The sequence below is a fragment of the Thrips palmi genome, unplaced genomic scaffold (genome assembly GCF_012932325.1).
Source record: "Thrips palmi isolate BJ-2018 unplaced genomic scaffold, TpBJ-2018v1 HiC_scaffold_4, whole genome shotgun sequence".
Classification (NCBI taxonomy): domain Eukaryota; kingdom Metazoa; phylum Arthropoda; class Insecta; order Thysanoptera; family Thripidae; genus Thrips; species Thrips palmi.
The window spans coordinates 6,491,435-6,514,430 of record NW_023144631.1 but is presented as its reverse complement, the minus strand read 5'-3'; the positions used below and the strand labels follow the sequence as shown (position 1 = coordinate 6,514,430).

Below are 22,996 nucleotides of genomic sequence, written 5' to 3'. Positions count from 1 at the left end.
ATTCACTGTTCTGAGAATAAACTGGATAAAACAAAGAAAGAAGTTGTTTTTTTTTTCCCTTCTATATTTTACTTGTTACAGGAGAGGTTTTTGACAGACACCATCGTGTTAGTGCCTGTTGAGTACCGCTATATACTTCACTACATGTCCACAGCAATGCTCCTTTAAACATTGAACTTATTTCCATTGATTCAGTCTTTAATTTTCCTGTAGACCCATCTTCAAGGACAAAAACATCCAGGCAATCTTCTTCCCCTTTCCTCAATTTATTGATGATTTCAGGTGTGAACCATGAGTAGGCCATTACCTCTTCTGGGTCCAACTAAAACCAGAAAAAAAAAAAAAATATTAATGAAAGGATTTTAATATGACAAGTTCTATAAGCTAATGGCTTTCAATGACAGACTACCTTGATTCTTGAGGCTAATTCAATCGATGTGTAGGGCGCTTTACCATGCAAGTATACTACAATGTGGTGACTACGAGGAAGGCCAAATGGTAACATCATTGGGTAGACAGACTCCCAAAGACACAATATATTCAAATCTACATGTCCTGGCTGAAAACTAATACCAGTCTCTTCTTCCAACTCTCTTAGCCCACATGTGACCAAGGATTCATCTTTTTCTGAAATGGAAATAGATGAAAGTAGCACATAAGACACTGAGATGAAAATGATTGGCACAAAATTAGTAAAACATTCTTGAGGAGACATTTTGCCAACCTAAGTGCCCTCCGGGAGGTACCCACGCACGGGGGAATGACCGCATGTGCTGGGCCCTTTGAGTCATCAGAACTTTGCCATCTGAGGATTCCAAAATGACAGCCACAGCCACAGCTACATGTTGATGAGAAGAAGGTGAACTGGCAAGGCTTAAGTGATCTTGCTCTGTCATATGTCTCACTGGACAGTGGGGTGCATGCTGAAAACAGGGAAAATTAACACACAATCTGAACACTTGAATGTCAAACTGTTCCAATAAAACAAATGAAAAAAAAAGAAAGTAATGTTTTTTTTTTTAGAGCAAAGCCTTGACCCGAAAGACAAAACGAAGAATCAGGAATGGGTGGCAGTTGATCAAGATCGTTTGAGATGAAAGAAACGGTGCTGCTTACCTCCAAAATGACAGGGCCGATTGCGTGGCCATCTCCTAGGACACTTTTGATCGCCGAGGGGTTATGGTGCCCTGGATGACTGTCACTGACAGCTGAGATGCTAAAGACGTTGTTGGCCAACTCGCAGACGACATGTGCTGAATTCTCCTTCGTAGACAAGTGATCAAGGATGCAAGAGAAAAAGCCAACCAGTTTGGGGTTGCCGCCCTTCCCTAGCCCGACGACAACGTTTTTCCACTGATGTGTTGATGCAGCCGCCATTGTTGGTCAACCTGAACTTAGGATTAGGACCTCGCCGAAGTCGGGGGTGTCGTGGGGGCGGCAGGTAGCGGCACAGCTCGACGGTGGTTACAAGTTGCATTTTGAGTAAAGGAGGTTTAGGGCATTCTTCGAGATGAATCCGTGCACTTTGCCTAAGCCTGCAGTGGCTTACGATGGTGATGGAGATCGCTGGATGGACATTGTATGACCATTATAGTGGTTGGTTGTTTGCTTGTTTGTTTGTTTCGTTTTTGAATACTAAAGTTTGTTGTTGTATTTTCTTTCAGCACAGACGGTTTTTAGGAGAAACTAAAGAGCGAGAACCAGATGTTGTGATATTAGGGGACTCAATGATGTCTCAGCTGGAGCAACGAGGAGTATGGAGAGACGTTTTCATTCCGATGCATGCCTTGAATTTCAGTATTGTTGGAGACCAAATCCAGCAGGTTCTCTGGAGAATCCAAAATGGTGAACTAGACAATATTAAGCCTAAGGTAAATCTGTAACTTTATGACAGCACAATTGCTCTTTTTCTAAATTTTCAACCTTCCTGATGCAATGTTTCAGGTGGTCGTGTTGTATGCGGGTGAACCAAACTTGCGTTGTGTCGATCCCCAGAAGGTGTCTGAAGGATCAATAGAAGCTGTGAAAGCAATAAGAGAAAAACAGCCTGATGCATTTATTTTAGTTCAGGTATGGCTCCTCAAATCACCCCATTTGATAGGTATTCAATTTGCTAATCATCCCAAATTTTTGCTTTCAGGAAATATTACCACGTGGTTTAAATCCCAATCCTCTCCGAGACTCAATTGAACAGTATAATGATTTACTGAGAAAAGCGCTTCACAATGTCCCTAGCTGTAAGGTAGTACCGGTAGGGGATGATATTGTCAAACCTGATGGAACCATAAGCCATGCAGATCTTTATGATTGGTACTACCCCACAAATGATGGTTATTTGAAAGCATTGGGGCCGTTAATTAATGAATTAAAATCCATCCTTCAAAGGTGTATGTAAGACTGACGTTTCGTCATAATGTGATGGTGAAGGGTCTCAGTTCACTACTGTTAAAGCAATAACATTTTATTGGCTTATGGCTTGTGTTTTGATACAAGTAAATTCTTACATTTATTTTTGAAAATTAAAATTGAGATTTTATGAACTATACCTATCTGCCCGTAAAAAGAGTAAAAAACAATGCAAATATTTAAAATAAATAAAATATAAACATATAATTGTATTAGCTTAAGAATAGAATGCAACAAAGGATATTTTATCCATCTAGTCTTGTTTCCTAAAACTTAGATCTGTTCCACAACTAAAGTAAATCATGAACTAAATGAAAGAGAGCTTCACTATTTGGACCATCCAGCCCTAATCTCCTATAGTATGGCCATAATATCAGTACCCTTCATCAAAATAATCAACTCTCTGACCCGACTTGTATTTCTTATTTGAAAGTACCTGCATAACTCTCTCCGTGGTTTGTTCACATGTCACAATGGTTTTCTTTTCTTTCATATCAATGAAGATTTGACGAGCCTTAGCATCACGAGTGTTGTTGATTATGCTGACTGTCATGTCAGTATCAACAGGACCTGGTGAATAACTCAAAACATCCAGTGATGGGTTCTCTTCTGCAAGGACCTGCAAGTAACAGTAACATTAATTAATATTATTATATGGGGATTTTCAGTTCTGTAACAATTTAAATGAGTTAACAATCACCTTGAAAAACATTTCTCGTGCAGCTTTACTAACACAATACTGTCCCATAGATATAAATGGCTGAATAGCACACAAAGAAGTTATATTGATCACAGTTCTGTTGGGGACAGAGTTTTCAGGGAAAACCTACAAGAGACAAGAAAAAAAGCGTTTATAGTTACTTCACTCTTGCACAATAACTGAATGAAGCTTGATAGTATTGAAGTGTCTCACAAACCTTCAGAAACTCTGAGTTGAGAACAGCAGTGGAAGTAATGTTGAGGGTGAGGAACTCACTCCATTCCTCACTGTCATTCATTTCCGCCACTCCAGGACCAACATTGCCCAAAGACCCAGCATTGTGGACAATGAAGGCCAGCTGAAAATCTCCTGGTGCCGCCTTGGCTTCACCCAAACCATTGATAATGACGCTCCTGAACAGCTCAGCACCCCCTTTAGCCAGGTCAGTTGGAATGCAGACAACGGTGATGTCTGGATTTGCTTCCAGCACCTTTGCTCTTGTCTCCTGAAGACCTTGCGCGTTGCGGGCAAGAAGCAGGAGCACTGACTCCTTGCCAAATTTGCGTCCAAACTCGATGGCAAATCGCCTCCCGATGCCCTGGCTGCCTCCGGTCAGCACGCAGAAGGTCTTCTGGCCCCAGAAGGGCTGCAGGGTTCCACCGGGCATGTTCGTACGGCTGGCCGCGTCGGGCGATGCGTGTGGGTGAACTGGAACAAACTGGAACGGGAAGGACCGATGGCTGGAGAAGAGAAGACCCTGCGGCGGGCCGGGCCGGGCCGGGGCGGGGCGGCCACGCGGCGGCTCTCGAAATAGAATAGGCATGCCAACCGTGCCAACCCAACGCGTCCCCACCATCACGTCACCCTGCCCGGCCTCACACCCGCAGAGCTGCCGTAGCCTGCCGCAGGCCTGCGTAGCCCCGCCTCACCCCGCGCTTGGGGGAGAGCGACATCCTCCACCTTGCGGGGACTGAGGGGGCTGGTGCGGGTGTAGTAGGATAGAGCGCTATAGCACCGCCTATAGGCTTGCCGAAGGCCAAACCGCTCTTGCCCCTGCCCCCCTGGCCGCTCCTCTCCTCCAATCATCAAAGTCACTGGAGCTTGATGCAGCCAAGCCGGAGCCGAGCTGGACTAGCTGGACCACCGGCCCGGCGACTGAGCCGACCCGACATGCGAGCCGGGGCAGTTACATAACGCCCCCTCCACGGGTACTCCGTGAAAAACAAGCAAGTTTTTGTGATGAGACCCACCACCGGCTTTCAGAGGCTTCAGATAGTTACGCAAGTTAGCTGTATTTTAAAAGCTGACTTTTAATTGAGGATTAAAGTACCGGGCCCATTTGTGAGGAAATCACTCTCAAAGGCAGCATTTTTACATGGCGCCTTACGGGAGATCGTCGATGCAACACGCGAACAGCGCCTTTTCGTGTGTTGTGCGGGTTGCATCGACGATCTCCCGTAAGCCGCCATGTAAAACTGCTGACTTTGAGAGTGATTTCCTCACAAATGGGCACGGTAACGAATTTTTTTCACGGGACAACTTTTATAAAGAAGGAGTCAGAGAATGGAATACAGTTGCTGACGGCGAGTTTTGACGTCAAAAAGAAATTAGACAAACTACTTTAAACATACGTTGTCAAAGACACCTGTTACCATGGAGTCACTCTATGCTGTTACTGTCGGTTAAGTAACTGACGGTTACGGCCCGTCAGCATAGTGAAAACTGACAACTTGAAGGTCTTTCTACGGATAGAATGAAATTTCGCACTAAGCCACCGAAAACTAGCACTGAAATCTTTTTACGGATTCACGACATAAAAATTTGACATGTCGTTAACCTCACACAGATCAAAGCTTATAAGAAATAGGCGGCTCAAGAGTTATATTTGACTAGAATTTATCCTCCACTGAAAGTGAAAATCAAACAAGTTGTAGGACACACGGAGCAAGTAAAGAAATCGATAAAATTAGAGTAACGAGTTTGAAGACACTTACAGTATTAGCAGTCCAACAGAAACCTGTAGAACTTAGTAGCAGACGACACTACTTTATTTCAATGTATGAAAAATTCAACGCAACCTATTTTAGCGCGCGCGCGGTCTCGGTTTACGGTTTGCAAATTGAAAAGGTATCAGAGATTTTTAAATGAAATGAGCAGCCCTGCGAGTTTTGGTTGCCTCTTTCCAGACCTGTTGTGAAGCTCACACGTCAGATCATCGTATAATAAAGAGTGGCCTAACCTCTACGCAGGGCAGGGGGCGGGAGAGAGGGGAAAGGAGGTGGACGAGCTGTTGCCATCTGTTTAGATCTTGCAGAACACAAAAACTATTACAGGTGTAGGGCTATAAAAAACTGGCTGTACTTCAGCTATGTATTTAAATTGGAATAAATGTAATCTGCCTCAACATATTTCATACATTTTTCTTTTGTCAAGCGATCCCCAACCGCACCACGTTCTAAACCGAATGACACGTGTTGAAGTTGGCTAAAGTGGAGTGGTTTTGATTTGGAATTTGGCGCGAAACAACAACAACAAGCTTCATTATCCAACTCAGCTGTCATCATTTCGATGTTTGCCAGTGCTTGTCAACCGTTCAGCATGGTCAAAAGGTCTTGTCCGTTCAACGACGACATGAATCCTCAAATGAAGATCCACGTTCGGGACAAGGAAGTCGCTAAAGGTGTCATGAGTGACCAGCACATGAAACTGGTTTATGGTAAGAGAACATAACCTTCTTTTGTGGATTCAATTTTTCTTGTCATGTGTCATTTACTTTAAGAATTTAGTTGGCCGGCTAGTGTTTCATGTTTTCTTTTTTTCATTTTCTTTGTGTTCTCTCTCTTTGTTTTAGTTGTAGTCATGTAATACGTTTCTTCGCATCATCCAAGTTTTCTCGTTCATTTCAGACAAAACCAAACATCTTCTTTTCCTTGGAGCCAAGAAGACTCAAGCAGCACCTGCATCAAATACGTTTCTCAATGGTGGTGAAGCTAAGGAGGATGTCGTGTCTAGCAATTCAACTACCTTTAAACAGATGCAGCTGACCTCTCAAGGACAGCTCAGTTCTCCTGAGGGTGCACAGGTGTGTAGACTGATTTATTTCTTCACATTATTGGCTACTGTTTTGTTTGCGAAATTGTCTGCAACTTTTTCTTATTTTACTCGCAGACACCTTTCAAAGTGAAGGAAGCCCCTTGTTCCAAATGCACTGCATGGAATCCTCTAGATATGTGCTGCTGTTCCTTTTGTGACACTCCTTTATGCAGCTCCTGCACCCAAATCTGTACCAAATGTCAGGACCTATTTTGCAGTGGATGTTCTTTCGATGTGTAAGTGCTGATAACCTTTATTGAATTTATTTGGAGAGTGACATTATGTTATACTCAGATTTTTATCTTTCCTGCTTTTTAGGTATGATGCATCAGAAGGATTTATCTGCAGAAATTGCTGCTGATTGAAGAATAATTTCACAATTTAGCTGTACTGGTCTAGTTTTACTCGTTGTCTTTTATTATTATTATTATTTCTTTCTTTCTTTGTTTCAAGAACTTTATATTTTTATTACTATCACTTAATCTGTACTATATTTTTGAATTATGTTTATGTTTTATAAGAACTCTTTAATTTAAAAGACTGATCTTCCACTTCTATGAACAATTGTCTTTGAAAGTAAATATTTTCCGATGTTTGCATTATGTACTTGAGTTTTACACTGTCACCCCTCTGCACACTGATTACCTGCGTGATGTCATTTCACGGTCAGATTACTGCCTCCCTTGCTCATGCCCGACAGATGGGATGGCTGGGATAAAGTGGACGACTCTGCCCTCCTGCTCCCTGACCTTAAACTTGCCATACCACTGCCGCTTCCCAGCTGGCTCTGGCTTAGATTGCTGGCAGGCTTAGTTTGGCGCAACCTGTTGAAATGGAGAAGTCACATTCATGTAACGAGTATTGTCAGGCCAATCAGCAGACTGATTCACTGTGTTGCACTGTTTCTCCTTCTCCCATCAGAAAGCCCCATGATGAGTGCGAGAGAGTGTGTGACGATATAGATTCTTTGAACCAGTTTGCTGGGGTGCGGATGCACTGGGATGCACTCACCCCGCGGGTCCGTTGGGAGTGGCTGCGCTGTTCGTCGTCAAGGCGCTGCCGGTGTGGCCCTGGCTGCCCTGGCTCAGCCCGCTAAAGCCCCCCGTGGAGGCCGACCCGGTGAACGCCGGCCCTGCCGGACCGAGGCGCGCGGAGCCGTCGGCGTCCCCGTCGCTGCGCACGGTGCCGGCCAGGCTGGTGCGCTGTCCGCGGGGAAGGCCCTGCGCTCGGTCCCACTGCCGGCCCAGCACCTCGGTGGTGGTCGCCAGCCGCAGGCGGTGATAGCCCTCGCGTTCCTGTTCCAACGGCAATGTCACTTAGTCGCGGGTTCGAATCTCCGTCACCAAATCCATTTTTACCGCACTGACCGCGAGCATGTCCCGCAGTGGGAGCGGCTTCCGCAGGGCCGCGTTGTTGGCGCCCACGGCGCGCTCCAGCCCCGCCTGGTCGGCCCAGCTGGCGCCGCACATGCGCAGGTCCAGCTGCAGCACGCGAGGGTTGCCGCGCAGCGCGCGCACCACGGCGCCGCACGCCTCCTGCAAGCAGTGCGCCGTCAAGGAGGCTCCACCGGGAGGCGCGACGGGGCGGTGTGAGGAGGAGCAGGAGTTACTGAGGGGAAGGATGTCGGCCTGCAAGGCGCGGGTCAAGGCCGCGGGGACGGCGAAGGGCGGGGCGAGAGTCCACTAGGAATCCACCTGGAAACGCCGGGAGGGTTGGGTGAGGTGCAGCTGGAGGAGCACTGCGGCTGCGGGTGGCACTCTACCTGGCCCAGGTGGTTGTTGGCCAGGTTGATGCCGGTCAGGGCGCGGTTGCACTGCAGCAGCCTGGCCGCGGTGTGCCCCGAGGCCGCGCCCAGCCGGCACGCGGCGATGCCGAGGACCTTGAGGCGCTCAGGGCAGCCCTCCCAGCGCTCGGCCGCCTTGGCCGCCGCCTCGCTGCGCCGCCGCTCCTCCTCGGCGCGGGCCTCGGCCGCCGCGGCCTCCTCGCGCTGGAAGTGGCGGGCCTCGGCGATCACGGCCATCAGCGCGGACGCCTTCCGCACTTGGTCCTCGGGCTCCACGTCCCATTCATCGCGGTCCTCCGCCGCCGACGGCGACGTCCCCGCGGCGGGCACCTCCAGTGGCAGCTCCCCCGCGATGGCGCGCTGCACCAGCCCGCGGAAGATGGTGATGCCTGCGGGAAAGGGCGAGGGCATGAGCAAGGGTCGTTTTCCGAGAGTCGTTTTCGTCGTTCTGTCTCCCTCGCACTCATGGGGCGCCTCGTATAGGTGCGAGAGAGACAGGGCGACGAAAACGACCCTCGGAATCACTCAGCAGGTCGGCGTCGTCGGGCGTCCCTCACCCTCGTGGGACGGCTCATCCTCGGTGGCCTCCGCGGCGCGCCTCAGTCGCTCCTTCTCCTCAGCCTGCATCATCTCGCGCACGTGCTCGTCCTCGGCGGGGTCGCGCAGCGGCATGCGGTTGTCGCGCGGGAACAGCGCCATGAGCACGTTGTGGCCGCCGACGTCGCCGATCGAGTTGAGGCTCACGTCCAGCTCCACCAGCGGCGGGCACGTCTTGCTGAGCAGCGACTTGGCGAGGGTCGTGGCGCCGCGCGCTCCTGCCGGCCACACTGCAAGTCAGTCCAATTCGGGCGGCCGTGCGCCGCGCGCAGTGCAGTGTCTCACCGAACTTGTCGTTGACGAGGCGCAGCACGCGCAGGGACGCCTGGTCCAGCAGGAAGGCGGACACCACCTGCACGCCCTTGTCGTCCAGGTAGCAGTGGCTCAGGTCCAGCTCCGTGAGCGACGCGCTGCCATGCATCGGCTCCAGCAGCCCCGCCAGCTTCTCCAGGTGAAGTTGGCTGCGGCGCACTCTGCGCAACAAGCCAGCCGGTGCAGTAAAAGTCCTTCTTCAGCAGCACGCCGAGCGGGCGGCTCGAGCGGCCAAGCCGCTGAGGCGCGCGCGCGGGGTGCGTGCGTGTGCACACCACTGACCCAGTGCAGCGGCGGAGCGCCGCGCTCACCTTAGTCTGCGAAAGGCTTGCAGGGTGCTCAGAGTCTTGCCGAGTGCCTCGCAGCACGCCACTTTGACGACGTTCGGCGGCTCGGAGAGGTTCTTCTCGAAGTCGTGCATCCCGAACATGACGTCCAGCTCCTGCAAGAGGAAGGCCGCCAGGACGCGGCTGAGGGCGGCGCAGGCCCCCAAGGGGGCCCGACGCCGCACCGCGCGAGCCACGCCCGCGAAGGCGACGGCGCCGACGGCTACCCATCGTAGGACGCGGTCCGCCACGGCTGGCGGGGACAAAATGTAAGTAAAACCTACCTCGAGGTTAGTGAGGCAGCCCAGCAGGTTGCACAGGTCCTCCTGCAAGGCGTCCAGCTCCGTGTCAAACATGTGCAGCTCTCGGCGCTCCGTGGGCAGGTCTGGAGTCCAGCCGCCCGGCAGCGCCAGCGGGGCCAGGGCGGGGTAGTCGAGGTTGGCGGCGTGGCCCGCCGCGGGCTGCGTCAGGGCCGTCTGCAGCAGCCGGTCGAGGCGCAGGCGCCGCACGTGGGGGCCCGCCAGCCTGGCCAAGCGCAGGGCCTCGTCGAGCATGGGGGGCAGCGCGGCCTCCAGCTCCTGCTGCAGGCGTCGCTCCAGTACCAGGCGTCGCCACGAACCGCCGTGCTCCGCCACGACGTTGTTGGTCTGCTTGCAATAGGGTTATCGTGCCGTCGCCGCTGTCCAGGGTCTTTCCAGCAGCAGACTGATTCCGAGAATCGTTTTCGTCGCTCTATCGCACCTTGACGGGACGCCCCTGCGCGCGAGAGAGAGAGGGCGGCGAAAACGACTCCCCGAATCGCTAGGGAAGCTCACCGAGGGCCACGTGAGGGAGGCGAGCCGGTGCCAGTAGACGCCATCGGGCACCAGAGGGACGCTCACTTCCAACGGGACGGTGGCCGGCAGCGTCTCCAGCAGTTGCTGGAAGTCCTCGGTGGGGAGGCAGTCAAGCGGCGTGCGCCCTGCAGGAACACATCCCTGCAGTGTGACTCCGCGAGTCGTTTTCGTCGCTCTGTCTCTCCCGAACCTCTACGGGACGCTCCATGAGTGAGAGAGAGACAGAGCGACGAAAACGACTCTAGGACGGAATCGTCTGCTGGACACGGGGGTCGTCGAGCCGACGGGGCGCGATGGAGCACTATGATGCCTACCGCTGAAGTTCTGAACCAGCGCTTTTACGGCGAGCTGTTTCAGAGTGGGGGCGTTCTTCTTGTCCCACGCGTCGCTTTCCGCCTTGAGGAGTCGCCGGGACTCTGTCTTCAAGCGGCCGGTCTCCTTGGAGCAGTCGTACGCCCGCAGCGTCTGCCGCGGCACGGCGTAGGGCACTCGCATCGCCAATCGCCGGTGGTGTCCCGTTTCTCAAAGTCAAATCCTCAAATCCTCCAACGTACTGCTAGCAGGTGCATGATGCACAGCACCGGGGAGCAGACACTAGGTGCAGCAAGTGTCGTAGTCATGGCAACCCCATGAACTCTGACCCCCTCCCTTCCCCGCTTGCAATCGTCCGCCCCTCCGCTGGGGATCTGTTTAGACGTCAAAGTGGCCTCAATTCCCATTCCTGCTCGATGCTCGCACAAATACCGCATCAACTGCTTTCAGGCGAAAGGGTTTTTTGCTTTGCCGCCCGCTGTTCGCGGCTCCACATTCCCGCGCCCTTTCGCTCCCGAGCTCTACCGAGCTCCCGCCACTGTGCCGCCCTCGGGCACCTTCGGCAACCTTCGGCTCGCTCGGCCCGACTTCGGCAAACTTCGAGTCGTGACGCGGACGCGGCCCGCACTTGGCGGGGTTTTTACGGACGGAGCAGAGGCCGGCGGGCGGGACTTTGACACGGCAACAAGAGATCTTAAAACCGTCTGAATCATCATGGTTTAGAAACCAGCTCACCAGCCGGGTGGCGTTAGACGACCTCTAGACTTTTAGGTCGATGTGAGATGTAAGTGATGCTGAAATTTCTTGTAGGAGCCTTCTTTTGTGACTAGTGATGAAATGTGAGGTTATGGTCATCACTGTAAACAAGGCTCTTAAAGGTCCAGTTTCCAATGTTATACTTGTCTTATGTAACCCCTAGAACCCATTTTTACCCATGTACAGTTTTTTGTCTGTTCATAGCTGATGTTCAGTCATCAAAGTTGTTATTTTCAGTTAAATTACATATTTTTGACATTTAAACGTTGCAACTGTGCTTTGTGCAAGCTGAACATTTGAAACCTTATTGTTCTTCTCTTTTAGCTCTCACCATATCAGCTTAAAAATCACTGGGGGCAGAAGTTATACAATGGAAGTTTTAACATCATACCCGCATCACCAGCTTGGTGCTGACTTGGTACAACACAATCTCTACGGGGTGGAGCCTGCCCAACCCTGCGCTAATGAGGTCTCCAAGCATCAAGCCCCTCATCCCCTCGAAAATTCCAATATTACTGCCAGAGAACATGGTAGTGAAGAAGAAGTGCATCGGAGCCAGGAGAAAGACAGTGATGTCGGTGAGGTGTCTCAATCAGGGGCTGCGAGCAAAAGTTCCAAAAAGAACAGTAAGTCTATATTCCTACTTAGTTTCATTTAAAAAAGCAGTTCATATAACTTTCAAATCCATTTTATCTCTGTTTTTCAGAAGAACGAGCTCAGATTGATTATCTATTGAGCAGTCTTCCTGCAGTCAGTAAGTTTTTCAAGGTACATGGTAAAATTGGAGAGGGGACCTTCAGCTCCGTTTTCTTGGCTAGTTTGAAAGAAGGTACATTGAAACATCAATTTGCAATAAAGCACTTGATACCTACCACTCATCCCACTCGGGCAGAGCGAGAATTAAAATGTTTGCAAGACATAGGGTGAGTACTGGTTTATTTCAAGAGCTGTTAGGTTCAAGTTTCTATTATACGCTTCTAATGTCTTGTATATCTTTCAGTGGTTGTGATAATGTGGTTGGAGTTCACTTTTGCATGCGATATCATGATAGCATTGCTTTCATCATGCCGTACTTACCACACAAAAGATTTCATGTGAGTCATCATACTTGTATTATCAATTCAAGCCTTTTCTTAAATATTATTTAAATGTTGAACTTTGTTTGTATGCAGGAATATGTTATGTTGATGGGAGTGGCTGAAACCAGAAATTATATGAAGCAACTATTGCTTGCTTTACGCCGAGTTCACTCCTTTAACATAATTCACAGAGATGTTAAGCCAAGCAATTTCCTCTATGATAGAGAAGCCAAGCAGTGGGTGTTTTAACTTTTATCTTTACTGGTATCTTGTATGTAGCAAACCACCTGTAAAACACACTTGGTTTCTTTCAGATTTCTTTTGGTTGATTTTGGTCTTTCTCAGCCTGTTGAAGAAACTTCAAAAATGGTTTCTATCCTCCCAGAAGAGTCACGCAAAAGGAAACGGGAAAAGGAACCTGTCGAGGTTGGTGCACATTATTATAACTATTGCAATGTTATTAATTCATGAAATTGTAGTGTAACTTAAATTACACTGCTTTTCAGGATACTAAATTCGTGACCCATTATGAAAACTTTGAGAATCCAGCCAAAAGACCGGCTCTGGCTTTGAGCAATTCAACCAATATCATCAAGACTCCAGATAATCCTCTTAAAATGTCTAATGATGTGGATCTTTCTAACAAGTCCAACCTCCAACAAATGTCAAGTCGTGCTAAGAGGCTTCAAAATATCACCAACAAGAACTGTACAAATACTCAGAGAACATTTAATGCTATGCACTTCAAGTCACCAGTGAAGGATGCCATTGAATCATCTCAGAGCAGAAAAACTCCCCGCAAGAATAAACATCATCCTAACACGGAAAATATTTCCCCTACCAAGTGTGAAAATGAAAATCAGAGATTGGCTAGATTTGGAGAGAACCCAACATCAAGCAATGAGAAGCAGGCATTAGACTTGCGTAAAGTTAAAGTGGAAGCAGAAGAAAAGCCACCCAGCCTTGTACACAAGATTGGTTCCAGGAGCTCACTCCAAAGAAAAATTCTCTTTGATGATGTACCCGATGATAATGTCAAGAAGTGTGATTCATTTCCTCCTCGATTTCCTCTCATGGCTCCTTCCAGGCAAGTGTTGAGTCAGACCTTGAATTCCAACTCTAGGTCAGCTTTACTCAACAGCCCACTCCCCGCTGACCCTATTACTCTTTCGCCTAATGGTAGCAAAGAATTCCGAACTTTGGCACCAGAAAATACAAAGGATGATGTGGCTGGTTCAAGTATTGTCAGAGTGCAGAATTCTCAGGTTAGTTTTTACTGAGGCTTTTTTGCTTTTTCTAATTTACTTAAAGTTGGTTCATCGCACATTACCTGTTTCCTGGGGAGTGACAAGCTTCTTTTTGTTGTATCAGGTCAAATCACAACAAATGAGTCCAGTAACGCCAAATGAGACTCGCATGCTTAAAGTTTTCATGAATGGGGAGAAAAACAATGAAAAAGACCATAAAATTGTGTTTGCGAAGCCACAAGCCCCTAGTGCAAATGGCTCTGTTCACCGTACAAACACACCATCATCACCCCACTGCAATTGTGTGGGTAGGTCACAGGTGTGCACAATATGTCTTTCTAGAAAACCTCACAATGCTCCAAGAGCTGGAACTCCAGGCTTCAGACCTCCAGAAGTACTTCTTCGTAGTCCTCTACAGTCCACAGGTATTGTACTTCACTTTCAGGATGCAATTATTTTAATTTTTGTTTATTATTGATATTTTAATACAATACTGGTTTTCTTCATGTTACAGCTGTTGACATGTGGGCTGTGGGTGTCATTCTATTGTGTGTTTTAAGTGGCTGCTATCCATTCTTTCGTTCACCTGATGATCTCACTGCTCTCGCTGAGATTATGACAGTTTTTGGGACAGACAAAATAAAGGAAACTGCAAAACGTTTGGGTAATATATATGTTTAGTTTTTAATCAAACTTTTATTAAAATGTTTGGAAACTCGTTAATCTAATAATCTTTGAATCCCTCAGGCCGAATGGTTGTGTGCAGCCAACCCAGTCAGCCACTTGACCTGAAAAAACTTTGCATTCGCATGCGTCAGCGCAGGAAAGACAAAAGTACTGGGTCGTCTTCATCTTCAAGCTCTGAGAAGTAAGTTTAATGAGGAACACTTCTAGTTTTAAATCTGCAGCTAACATCAACATCTAACGTCCCTTCTTTGTTTCTGAAGGTGCTCAAACTGCTGTCAACCCTTAGAAGATCCAAGCAATTGCCTGTGCTTGAAGGAACAGATTGATGCTCTGAAAACAGATCCTTTGCAAGTGAATAATGTAGAAGAGGCAGATGATGTGTTCCCTGACTCCGCTTATCATCTTCTAGCACGCCTCTTGGATCTTGATGCTGATACACGCATTACTGCTGCTCAAGCTTTGGAACATCCCTTTGTTGTTGGATGATGTTTCAGAAGTAATACTAAGTGCATGTTAATGGGAAAGAAAATTTAAAAAAAAAAACGAAAAACATTGTTACGGGAAAAAAGTGCATGTTGTGTATTCCTCTGTGTGTGGGTGCATGTTTGCACTGTATTTTTTATAAAATGTAGACTAGATACCCTGTCATTTTATGGTAAATGACTTTAATGATTTTCCTCTTAGGTGATCCGTTTTAAAATTTGTGATATATTAGAACCTGTGTTTTTATTGAAGCGCATTCCTAGCCTGAATTGTAGTAATGTCTAAATTAACATTATTCTCTTTTAGATAGTTCTTTTACCTTGTGGGTCACAGTTTTAGTTAAGAGGATTTTAGGTTTGTGTTCCTTGTGCAGCTCTTAAATGATTTTAAAATCTTAATGTACAGCTTTTCCAAGCTATTTCAAATAATTGATGATGTAAAATGTTATGGACTCATGTTAAAAATCAGAAAAAAAAATGTGATAAGTATCAATTGTTTTATATCAATAATTCTGTTTCCCTACAGAAGTTTTCAGCTGAAAAAAAAAAGAAGAAAATTTGTTCAGCCTTAATTGTATGTTAGTATTTTTAATGAAGTAGATTCCTATCCAAGTGCCCTGTAGAACAGTGTTTGTTGTGAAATAAACTTTTAATAAAGATTGAACATCAAATGTGAAGTTTATTCGGTCCCTTTCAGAAAACATTTGTTACTAACTCTTGGAGTGTTTCTGATTTTGGCGATTCATCACCCACACCAATCCTCTGTTCAAACATGCACAAATTCACTTGCTCGACCGAGAAGGCCTCGCCTTGAGCTAGTTCTACAGTTCTAGGACGACTCTACGGCCTATCCTCGTTGTGAAATGCAAGCTGAGTAGTGCCGGGCTCGAAAAGGCAGACCATCAATTGTGGTCTTGCATCTGAAATAAAGTTCTATCCTAAACGTACGTCGGCCGAGTCGAATGAGTGGTCTACCTGCTAGGCGCTTCACGTCGAGTCAAACGGGTTGCCAGCCTCGCAGGGGCGCCAACCCGTCGGCCGTCGGGCGGCGGCGACTAGCGAGCACGCGTAGAGCACGTGAGTCACACGACCGGGGAAGTGCATCATCAATCACGTGCCACTCCAGGCTCCCTCCAAACAAATCAGAGCACTCGATTTTGGAGGCCGTTTCGTGGAACTCGCGTCCAAACTGTGGGAAATCCCAGCCAGAAATGAAAAGTCGATTCGAGGTCGATTCGAGGTCCGGGCCGTCGACCATTAGTCGAAGTCGATTTCAGCCGCGAAATTTGCACCATTTCGAGCATGCTCAGTTTGAGGCTTGTGGTCATTACGTTCAAGTCTAGTCGGAAAACATCCCGTAAACAGAACGTTTAGGACAAGAAACGACACCTTTAGCCATCGACGTCGAAATGACAACGATTGTACGTCGACTAAAAAATTAATAAAAAATGGACAGATTTTAGACAGAAATATTTTAATTTCATTAAAGTGCGCCTCAGTCTCAAGAATTCAGCGAGACGTCTTCACAAACCGGGATGGCGAGACGACAATGCTTGATATTTTGCTAAGTTCCTTCTGCAGCATTTGAATGACCCGCCATTGGTGAGCTCCATAATGCCAACAGTTAAACGTTCAACACATACTTTCACCGCGTTCATTTTTACTATCCAAGGTGCTCATCTGACATTTAATTTTTTTTAAAGGTATGTCAAACTAATCATCTTCAAATCCCTTCATGTGAAACATTTTTCTCGCTATAAGTTTGTGACAGGTTTTGTTCGTTTGTTGGCACCCATGTTTGGCTCGGCCGGGCCGCTGGGAGGAGGAGACGCCATCCGCCATTGCGTCTTTGTCCCGATCCGTAGTCTAGTTCGCCGGCAGGGCAGGTAAGAATCCTCTCGAATCTAATTCTATTAGTGCAAGAATTGAACGGAATTAGTTAAAATATTCACGCCAGATCTCGGACGAAACAGCTCAGTACATTGAATATTCTTCTCGCTCTGTTCTTTGCCTCAAATCAGTGGACATTGGAAGCCTACGCGTCAGGTTAGGCCAGGTCGCGGCTCCGGTTCTGAGATCTTCAATAATTTAGTTTCTATCCATAGTACTTTGTAAAACTTAAAGAAATGTTTGAATTCTATCACCAGAAGTTCTGAATCCACTGAAATCCATGAGATTTCATATGATTCTCTTGCTGGATCGGACTAGAATCTTCGCCGATGCGTTTCGCGGGCTTTTTCCTGTCTTTGTATTTTCTAACTTTCTTGCATCCTTTATCAATTATAATGTGCTGAATTGTTGGCAATTGATACGCCCTAGTTAAAGTAGCTACGAAAAGTTTTTTCTGAGATTATATTTATGCCCAGTTGCGCTGGTGCCCAAACCGCAGAATGCGCGGGCTTTTCGCTGGTCTTGCAGTTTCTGGACTATCTGGGAGGGCTCCTTTTTTATTCGAGGCAATTTTTATGGCAAGAGGTCGTTTCTCTTGTATCAATATCTGTTAGTTCTGCTTGGTTTTCTTCAGCCTACCAGGATTGGGAATATTTAAGCACAGTTTACTTCACCTAACCTCTCGTTGTCACTTGTACGCACTACTGTTCAATATCCATGGTTCCAAGTTTCTATTTCTTTTTAATCTAGTGTGCCTCCGTTAGGGAGAATAGAGCTGATATTCCTATCATGTATGCTCCTCTCTCTTCTGTTTAATGTCTTTTTTTTCTTTTCTTTTTTTTTTCAGGTGGCCTAATTACATTGCCGAGAAACATGTCTTCGTCCGATGAGGAGAGCGATACTCCTGTAAGTTGATTTGGGTGTTTATCTGTCGTCCTTCCATTGTTTTCATTGCTGCATGTGGAGGGTTACTTGACCATGTCTTCATTTAAGCGATCACTTAATCGCAAAGCCTGTAAGGCTGTTGAGAAAAGGATTCGCCTGGATACTTTGATGGTTCAGTTAGGCAGCGCTAACACGTTAGCTAATGACTCTTCTAGTGACATCGCTGATGATGCAGGTGGCATTGTAGTTAATGAGCAGGCCTGTGATTTGAATTCTTGCAACACTGGTCCTGATGATTGTGAAGGTGAAGATCTTGAGATTGTTGGTGATGGTGACACCCCTGACAATGTTCCTGGTGGCGACGCCCCTGAGAATGTTCCTGATGGTGACGTTTGTAATTTGGGTGATGGTAATGGTGCTGAGCTCCCTGGTGATGACGTCCATGAGGGAAGTTCAACTGATTCTGAAAATGATCGTGAGGATGATATTGCTAGCGATGAAGATGTTAGGCCTGTGTTTCAGAATGAACGAGAGAGAGAGCTGTTTGTCATTGACTCAGTACGGGAATGGGCTCAAGAGCCTGGTGTGTTGTCCATGACTAAATTAGATCATTTGCTTCACAGGCTGAGTGCAGTTTTTCCTAACATGCCATTGACTTACACTACATTGTTTGCATGTGATTATGATTTTCAGATTTCAGAGTTACCATCAGGTGGTCTGTTTTGGTACAAAGGAATTCGCACTAACCTTGATTCCCTTTCACTTGGTGAATATCTTCTCAGATATAAGCAGGTCACTGTAGACATTGGTATTGATGGGCTGCCATTGAAAAAGAAAGGTGTTCCCTCTAAACTTTGGCCAATTTTGGGCCATCTCGTTGGTTCAATCAATGAACCATTTATTATTGCTGTTTTCAAGGGGTCTCATGATCCTAAAAGTGTTGAAGAATTTTTGGCTGACTATGTTGCAGAAGTCCAAGATTTGATGTTAAATGGTTACACTTTCCAAGGAAAAGTGTACAAGTTTGTTGTGCGATTCTATGTTTTAGATGCTGTTGCTCGTCAGGCCATTAAGCGTATTGAAACTCACAATGGTTATGCTGCTTGTGAGAGTTGTGAGGTTTATGGAGAGTACATTGACAACAGGATGGTCTTTCTAGATCTTGATGCTCCTCTTCGCTCTGACGAGTCCTTTCTCCACAGAAACCAGCCAAAACATCACAAGGGAATCTCACCCCTTGAGGCTTGTGGCACTGGCATGGTGACTCAATTTCGTCACGATCCCATGCATCTTATTTACGGAGGGGCATTTAAACGGCTTCTTGACTTTTGGTTAAATCAAGTTGGTGTTTGGAAGCTTCATCATGAGGTAGTTAACCTCATCTCAAGTGTTTTTGAGTTCCTGAAGCCATATTGCCCCAGCGATTTCAACAGGAAGCCACTCTCCTTGAAGTACTTCAGCAGTTACAAGTGTACAGAGTTCAGACGTATCCTTCTTTACGATGGAATTCTTGCTTTCAAGGATCTGGTTGACTCCAACATCTACAAGCATTTCCTTCTGCTTCATTGTAGTGTTTACATCATGTGCAGTAGAGCTCTCTTTGCAGTTCATCGTGAACTCGTGGTGGAACTTCTCAGAACATTTATTTCTCACTCTGCTGTTATTTATGGCAGGAAGTTTGTGGTGTATAACATCCATTCATTGTTTCACATTGTTAATGAACTTGATGAGGACTTAACCTTGGATGATATTAGTGCTTTCAAGTATGAAAACAGGTTGAAGTCGATTAAGGACGCTCTGAGGTCTGGTCTCCACCCATTACAGCAGCTTGCTCGCAGAGATAAAGAGAAGACTTCTAGTTCTGTTCTACTTCCAGCTAAACCAACTTGTGCAAATGTTTCCCTCAAACACAGAGTTCTAAATGAAGTTGTTGATGGTCAACAGTATAAGAAGCTGAAGGCAGGCAGCCTTAAGTTACGTTTAGGTAAAGCTGATAGCTGCTTCCAAACCAAAGACGGCGACATTGTTGTTCTTCAGAACATAGTTTGTAGACAAAGAAGAGTGTACCTTGTTGGTTGTAAGTTTAGTAAACTTGAAGATTACTATGTGTATCCCTTGCCTTCATCCCAGCTAGGAATTTATCGTGTGTCTTTGCTTGAAAGAGAGAGGCGTGTTTATCGCCTGTCTGACTTGCACAGCAAATGTTATCTTATGCCTGATGGGGAGTTTTTTGTGTGTGTGCCCATCCTCCACTCAACCGAGTGGTTGTGATGGGCAATTTTCCTCTGCTGTATTCTCCCAGTTTTATCTCTTTTCAGTTTGTTGTTGCGAAATTCCTGCCCACTGAGGAGGATCCAAAGGATTACATTGATGTCGGTCTAAAAAGTTGGCTGAAGGGTGGATATCTAGACGAGAACATGGAGATTGATACATATTGGCCTCCTGAGTCGAAGCCTATCAGCAATATGGTGAAAATGCAGTGCCCCGTAGACCTTTCCTGGAGGGTCTACAGAGTTCAGATTTTGAGATTTTATGGTAAGAAGTGGTCCAATAGTTAGGTCTCTTATGATTATTTTAATTTTCTGTTTCTAATTCGATTATTTTTTTTTTTTTTTTAAATAGATACCTATTTGAAGGCCAGATCTGCGGTGCCTAAGTTTGTTGAAGACTCAAATTATGAGACAGAAGCTGAGCCTGCTGCTACAGGAAGAGGTAAAAGGCAGAGGTTTACGCCTGCCTTTCTGGAGAGCTCAGATGAAGAAATACCTGTCAAGAAAGCCAACAAGAGTGTGCCAGCTCCACCTCCCATCAAGTCTGCTTCAACCCCCAATTCTGCTTCTATCGTCAAGCCTGCTTCTATCGTCAAGCCTGCTTCTATCGTCAAGCCTGCTTCAACCCTTAAGCCTACTTCAACCCTTAAGCCTGCTTCAACCCTTAAGCCTGCTTCTACCCTGACGTCTGCTCCAACCAAGGGACGGAAGGGGCGCCGTTCAACCAAGGAGCTGAGGGACGAGGAACTGAAAGATACGATGGAGCGATTGAAAGCAGCACGAGCTGCTGCTGCCGCCAAAATGACACTTAAGTCGTCGTCCAAGTCTTCTCTGCTTGGAACAGCACAGCAAGGAACAGCAGGGAGCTCAAGCGTGTCATCTCAAGGCCAAGTTCTATCCAAACGTACATCGAAGACTCCTTCGCCCAAATCTCCATTCAAATCCAAATCCCTATCTCCCAAATCACCAGGGACCTCAATGAAACCTAAGTGGGAGGTAACCCCAATGAAATTGGTAAGCACAGTTCGAAGTGTCATGGTTGTTGTCTCTACTTCTAAATTTATCTAAAGTTCTTTTTTTACTCTTTTTTCTTTTTTTTCAGGAAACTTTCAGCACTCCAACTGGCTCTGTTCATACTCCAGACAGTTATATTGATTGTTCAGACGTACTGGAAGTAACTATAGAGGAAGGTTCCCCTATCAAGACTGTAAGGATTGATTTTGGCGTTCTCTCTCTCATTGTGTGTGTTTATCTCCCTATGGTTGTGTTACTGTCTTTTCACTTTGCAGATGGCTAAACCTGTGTCTCAGCCACACAAGTCTTCCTTAACTAGGACTACTTCATTCTACATCTCTTCAGATAGGCCTTCAACAAGTTCATCTGTTCACAATGTTAATGAACCTCACACTTCTAAAGTGTCTTCTATGTCTGATGGACGGCGGAATTTATTCTCTGGAAATGTTAGTCAAGGTGAGTGTTCACAAAGTTAAATTTTAGTGTCATGGTAGTGAGTTGGACTGATTATTCCCTTGGGTTTGTCTTCTAGATGACGGATTGAAAGTACTACAGACGTCTGTCAGCAGACTAAATATTGATGTTCATGAGGTATCGCAAAAGCTTGATATGGCCTTGATGAACTTGGCAAGGATCCAAAGAATCCTGGAACCAGGTGCCAGAAGGTTGGCGGTTCCGGTGAACATGCCAAATTTACCCTTGAATACGACTGAAAGCCTGGAAACATTTGAGAAGTTCCTAAGTGCCAATGATTCAAATCTGTGTGCAGCTGTTAGTATATTTGTGGTTCTGGTGTCTCATTAAGTCTTATGTTTCAATAGTTGCTTTTGTTAACGGATTCTTTTATTTCCAGGTTGACTTAATGGGAAATTACATAAGGTCAAATGTCAGTAACCCAGAAAAAGCTAGTGCTGTTTCTATTTTGAGGAAAATCATGACAAACAATCTCGCCAAGGAGATTAATCTGGAGGGAGGCAAAAATAAGATAGCTATAAGAAGCTTAAACATCTACAAAGTTTTTCAAGGTGACTTTTAGTTCAGCTTATTTAAATTTTAATTGAACTTATGCTTTCCTACTCTAAATTTGCTGTTTTTTGTATTGTTTTTGTTTTAGGTGCTCTTCAGACCGCTTTTCCGTCCAGTGACTTGTCTGATGCAGAAGAAGCACTGGCAAAGTGGCTGAAGGATGCGAAATGGCGGAAACAGCATCCTGATGTGCCACCACCAGCATCAAAGTCTAGAGCGAAGTTTGGAGCTAGGTCTGGGAGAGGATCCGGGACTCCACCTGGGGCCTAGAGTCAATATTCTACCAAAGTTTTGTTGCTTTAATGTGTTCTTGGATATTTGTTTTGTGATCTCTCACCTGTAATGTTTATTTCAGTTACAGTAGGTCCCGCTCATAACGTTACCCGCTTACATCGTTTCCCGCATATAACACAGTGAAAGTCGTTTAAAGCGTTGTTGGAAATTGTAATCATGTGCCTGGTCATTGCACTGAAGAATCTCTGTCTGGCCCGTAACGTAATGTGCACAGTCATCTATACTGACATTAAGTTACGGTTCTAGCAAAGGAGAATCTTTGGTGCAACAATCATATGGAGATAAGATCTCAATTTCCTTCAACGCTTTAAGCGGCTTTCACTGCATTTCAAAACTGAATTCTCGAGTCAACAATCGCGAGCATCCTTTTACCCTTTTTAACGTTTCTCATTTATAACTTTGTTTAACCGTGCAAGCCAACCACAATGTTATGGGCGGGACCTAATTAAGATTGAACTTCTACGTCTTAGGTTCTAAGTTATGTGATTTCGTACTTTCCTTTTATTTTCAATTTGACTATGTTCTGTATAAGCTGAAGATTTAGTGTGAGTTAAACATTTGTATTATTTGGTTTCAGTATTACCTTTTATTTTCAATTTGACTATGTTCTGTATAAGCTGAAGATTTAGTGTGAGTTAAACATTTGTATTATTTGGTTTCAGTATTACCATTAGTACCTTTCATTGAGTTAGACAAGTAATTAACTTGACAAGTAATTACCTAGTCAATTTTTTTACCCAAGGTTTGTCTAGTTGATTTGTGTTATAAGTCATTTATTGAATTGAAAAGATGATGTCCTCATGTGTTTTTAGTAATTAAATATACATTTCTACCTATTTTGTTGTTTCTGCACCAAACATCCTTTTCCCAATCCACATTTTTATCCTTTTGAATTTCCTTATGGAGTTCTTGCTCCTGAACACTTCTTAGTAAGCTTAGAGAAGGGGTCGAGAAACATCGATTTTTTTCTGTGGCGTATTTTTTGCGGCCAATTTTCAAAT

At 46.0% G+C, this 22,996-nt stretch overlaps 9 protein-coding genes across 12 annotated transcripts; 6 read left to right on the top strand and 3 right to left on the bottom strand.

Moving 5' to 3' along the window:
* Positions 1–46: 46 nt before the first annotated feature.
* On the bottom strand, positions 47–1,410 carry LOC117649857 (nucleoside diphosphate-linked moiety X motif 17-like). The gene is made up of 4 exons (XM_034393023.1): positions 1,117–1,410; positions 725–923; positions 410–627; positions 47–322 (listed from the first exon to the last, which is right to left on the bottom strand). The coding sequence occupies exons 1-4, from the start codon at positions 1,375–1,377 to the stop codon at positions 62–64; spliced, it is 939 nt and encodes a 312-aa protein (XP_034248914.1). The 5' UTR covers positions 1,378–1,410; the 3' UTR covers positions 47–61.
* LOC117649859 (platelet-activating factor acetylhydrolase IB subunit gamma-like) lies at positions 1,407–2,718 on the top strand. Of its 2 annotated transcripts, none has more exons than XM_034393028.1 (4): positions 1,407–1,579; positions 1,670–1,871; positions 1,945–2,070; positions 2,141–2,718. In XM_034393028.1, the coding sequence occupies exons 1-4, from the start codon at positions 1,551–1,553 to the stop codon at positions 2,393–2,395; spliced, it is 612 nt and encodes a 203-aa protein (XP_034248919.1). In that variant the 5' UTR covers positions 1,407–1,550; the 3' UTR covers positions 2,396–2,718. The 2 variants fall into 2 exon arrangements, with proteins under 2 accessions (XP_034248919.1, XP_034248918.1); XM_034393027.1 differs by having other exon boundaries at positions 1,438–1,579; positions 1,665–1,871.
* On the bottom strand, positions 2,446–5,253 carry LOC117649858 (sepiapterin reductase). 3 transcript variants are annotated; one of them, XM_034393024.1, is made up of 5 exons: positions 5,101–5,207; positions 4,738–5,012; positions 3,324–3,824; positions 3,107–3,232; positions 2,446–3,025 (listed from the first exon to the last, which is right to left on the bottom strand). In XM_034393024.1, the coding sequence occupies exons 2-5, from the start codon at positions 4,759–4,761 to the stop codon at positions 2,780–2,782; spliced, it is 897 nt and encodes a 298-aa protein (XP_034248915.1). In that variant the 5' UTR covers positions 4,762–5,012; positions 5,101–5,207; the 3' UTR covers positions 2,446–2,779. The 3 variants fall into 3 exon arrangements, with proteins under 3 accessions (XP_034248915.1, XP_034248916.1, XP_034248917.1); XM_034393025.1 differs by lacking the exon at positions 4,738–5,012 and having other exon boundaries at positions 5,101–5,253; XM_034393026.1 differs by lacking the exon at positions 4,738–5,012 and having other exon boundaries at positions 3,324–3,814; positions 5,101–5,249.
* Positions 5,254–5,611: 358 nt separating this feature from the next.
* LOC117649860 (apoptosis regulatory protein Siva-like) lies at positions 5,612–6,801 on the top strand. Its single transcript, XM_034393030.1, has 4 exons — positions 5,612–5,822; positions 6,013–6,188; positions 6,275–6,435; positions 6,518–6,801. Exons 1-4 carry the CDS (start codon positions 5,675–5,677, stop codon positions 6,558–6,560), a joined length of 528 nt encoding a protein of 175 aa, XP_034248921.1. The 5' UTR covers positions 5,612–5,674; the 3' UTR covers positions 6,561–6,801.
* On the bottom strand, positions 6,795–10,926 carry LOC117649564. Its single transcript, XM_034392451.1, has 11 exons — positions 10,368–10,926; positions 10,033–10,178; positions 9,502–9,864; positions 9,203–9,333; positions 8,865–9,052; positions 8,540–8,797; positions 8,163–8,371; positions 7,567–7,734; positions 7,443–7,494; positions 7,211–7,331; positions 6,795–7,023 (listed from the first exon to the last, which is right to left on the bottom strand). Exons 1-11 carry the CDS (start codon positions 10,546–10,548, stop codon positions 6,855–6,857), a joined length of 1,986 nt encoding a protein of 661 aa, XP_034248342.1. The 5' UTR covers positions 10,549–10,926; the 3' UTR covers positions 6,795–6,854.
* A 39-nt stretch (positions 10,927–10,965) lies between these two features.
* Positions 10,966–15,287, top strand: LOC117649257 (cell division cycle 7-related protein kinase-like). Its single transcript, XM_034391847.1, has 11 exons — positions 10,966–11,149; positions 11,446–11,747; positions 11,828–12,044; positions 12,122–12,215; positions 12,294–12,436; positions 12,515–12,626; positions 12,707–13,465; positions 13,572–13,872; positions 13,962–14,111; positions 14,195–14,315; positions 14,395–15,287. The coding sequence occupies exons 2-11, from the start codon at positions 11,492–11,494 to the stop codon at positions 14,618–14,620; spliced, it is 2,379 nt and encodes a 792-aa protein (XP_034247738.1). The 5' UTR covers positions 10,966–11,149; positions 11,446–11,491; the 3' UTR covers positions 14,621–15,287.
* A 533-nt stretch (positions 15,288–15,820) lies between these two features.
* LOC117649259 (microtubule-associated protein 4-like) lies at positions 15,821–21,552 on the top strand. Its single transcript, XM_034391850.1, has 7 exons — positions 15,821–16,502; positions 17,354–17,412; positions 19,710–19,926; positions 20,014–20,675; positions 20,764–20,868; positions 20,951–21,131; positions 21,208–21,552. The coding sequence occupies exons 2-7, from the start codon at positions 17,380–17,382 to the stop codon at positions 21,477–21,479; spliced, it is 1,470 nt and encodes a 489-aa protein (XP_034247741.1). The 5' UTR covers positions 15,821–16,502; positions 17,354–17,379; the 3' UTR covers positions 21,480–21,552.
* On the top strand, positions 17,432–19,716 carry LOC117649258. Its single transcript, XM_034391849.1, has one exon. The coding sequence runs from the start codon at positions 17,485–17,487 to the stop codon at positions 19,660–19,662; it is 2,178 nt and encodes a 725-aa protein (XP_034247740.1). The 5' UTR covers positions 17,432–17,484; the 3' UTR covers positions 19,663–19,716.
* Positions 21,501–22,831, top strand: LOC117649260. The gene is made up of 2 exons (XM_034391851.1): positions 21,501–21,700; positions 21,790–22,831. Exons 1-2 carry the CDS (start codon positions 21,538–21,540, stop codon positions 21,969–21,971), a joined length of 345 nt encoding a protein of 114 aa, XP_034247742.1. The 5' UTR covers positions 21,501–21,537; the 3' UTR covers positions 21,972–22,831.
* Positions 22,832–22,996: the final 165 nt, after the last annotated feature.

Excerpts from the sequence above, each read along its gene's own strand:
- LOC117649857 (XM_034393023.1), bottom strand. The coding sequence starts at position 1,377 with ATGGCGGCTGCATCAACACATCAGTGGAAAAACGTTGTCGTCGGGCTA. Across the intron at positions 924-1,116 it reads TCGGCCCTGTCATTTTGGAG|CATGCACCCCACTGTCCAGT; the intron begins GTAAGCAGCACC and ends CCCTGTTTTCAG. Across the intron at positions 323-409 it reads AATTAGCCTCAAGAATCAAG|TTGGACCCAGAAGAGGTAAT; the intron begins GTAGTCTGTCAT and ends TTCTGGTTTTAG.
- LOC117649859 (XM_034393027.1), top strand. The coding sequence starts at position 1,511 with ATGAATCCGTGCACTTTGCCTAAGCCTGCAGTGGCTTACGATGGTGAT. Across the intron at positions 1,580-1,664 it reads GAGATCGCTGGATGGACATT|CACAGACGGTTTTTAGGAGA; the intron begins GTATGACCATTA and ends ATTTTCTTTCAG. Across the intron at positions 1,872-1,944 it reads TAGACAATATTAAGCCTAAG|GTGGTCGTGTTGTATGCGGG; the intron begins GTAAATCTGTAA and ends GCAATGTTTCAG.
- LOC117649858 (XM_034393024.1), bottom strand. The coding sequence starts at position 4,761 with ATGGTAACAGGTGTCTTTGACAAC. Across the intron at positions 3,825-4,737 it reads TAACAGGTGTCTTTGACAAC|TTTGTTCCAGTTCACCCACA; the intron begins GTATGTTTAAAG and ends TTCCCGTTCCAG. Across the intron at positions 3,233-3,323 it reads TCAACTCAGAGTTTCTGAAG|GTTTTCCCTGAAAACTCTGT; the intron begins GTTTGTGAGACA and ends TGTCTCTTGTAG.
- LOC117649860 (XM_034393030.1), top strand. The coding sequence starts at position 5,675 with ATGTTTGCCAGTGCTTGTCAACCGTTCAGCATGGTCAAAAGGTCTTGT. Across the intron at positions 5,823-6,012 it reads GCACATGAAACTGGTTTATG|ACAAAACCAAACATCTTCTT; the intron begins GTAAGAGAACAT and ends CGTTCATTTCAG. Across the intron at positions 6,436-6,517 it reads AGTGGATGTTCTTTCGATGT|GTATGATGCATCAGAAGGAT; the intron begins GTAAGTGCTGAT and ends CCTGCTTTTTAG.
- LOC117649564 (XM_034392451.1), bottom strand. The coding sequence starts at position 10,548 with ATGCGAGTGCCCTACGCCGTGCCGCGGCAGACGCTGCGGGCGTACGAC. Across the intron at positions 10,179-10,367 it reads GCTGGTTCAGAACTTCAGCG|GGCGCACGCCGCTTGACTGC; the intron begins GTAGGCATCATA and ends GTGTTCCTGCAG. Across the intron at positions 9,053-9,202 it reads CAAGCCTTTCGCAGACTAAG|AGTGCGCCGCAGCCAACTTC; the intron begins GTGAGCGCGGCG and ends CTTGTTGCGCAG.
- LOC117649257 (XM_034391847.1), top strand. The coding sequence starts at position 11,492 with ATGGAAGTTTTAACATCATACCCGCATCACCAGCTTGGTGCTGACTTG. Across the intron at positions 12,216-12,293 it reads TACCACACAAAAGATTTCAT|GAATATGTTATGTTGATGGG; the intron begins GTGAGTCATCAT and ends GTTTGTATGCAG. Across the intron at positions 14,112-14,194 it reads GGAAACTGCAAAACGTTTGG|GCCGAATGGTTGTGTGCAGC; the intron begins GTAATATATATG and ends TGAATCCCTCAG.
- LOC117649259 (XM_034391850.1), top strand. The coding sequence starts at position 17,380 with ATGTCTTCGTCCGATGAGGAGAGCGATACTCCT. Across the intron at positions 17,413-19,709 it reads ATGAGGAGAGCGATACTCCT|TTTGTTGTTGCGAAATTCCT; the intron begins GTAAGTTGATTT and ends ATCTCTTTTCAG. Across the intron at positions 20,869-20,950 it reads AAGGTTCCCCTATCAAGACT|ATGGCTAAACCTGTGTCTCA; the intron begins GTAAGGATTGAT and ends TTCACTTTGCAG.
- LOC117649258 (XM_034391849.1), top strand. The coding sequence starts at position 17,485 with ATGTCTTCATTTAAGCGATCACTTAATCGCAAAGCCTGTAAGGCTGTT.
- LOC117649260 (XM_034391851.1), top strand. The coding sequence starts at position 21,538 with ATGGGAAATTACATAAGGTCAAATGTCAGTAACCCAGAAAAAGCTAGT. Across the intron at positions 21,701-21,789 it reads CATCTACAAAGTTTTTCAAG|GTGCTCTTCAGACCGCTTTT; the intron begins GTGACTTTTAGT and ends TTTTTGTTTTAG.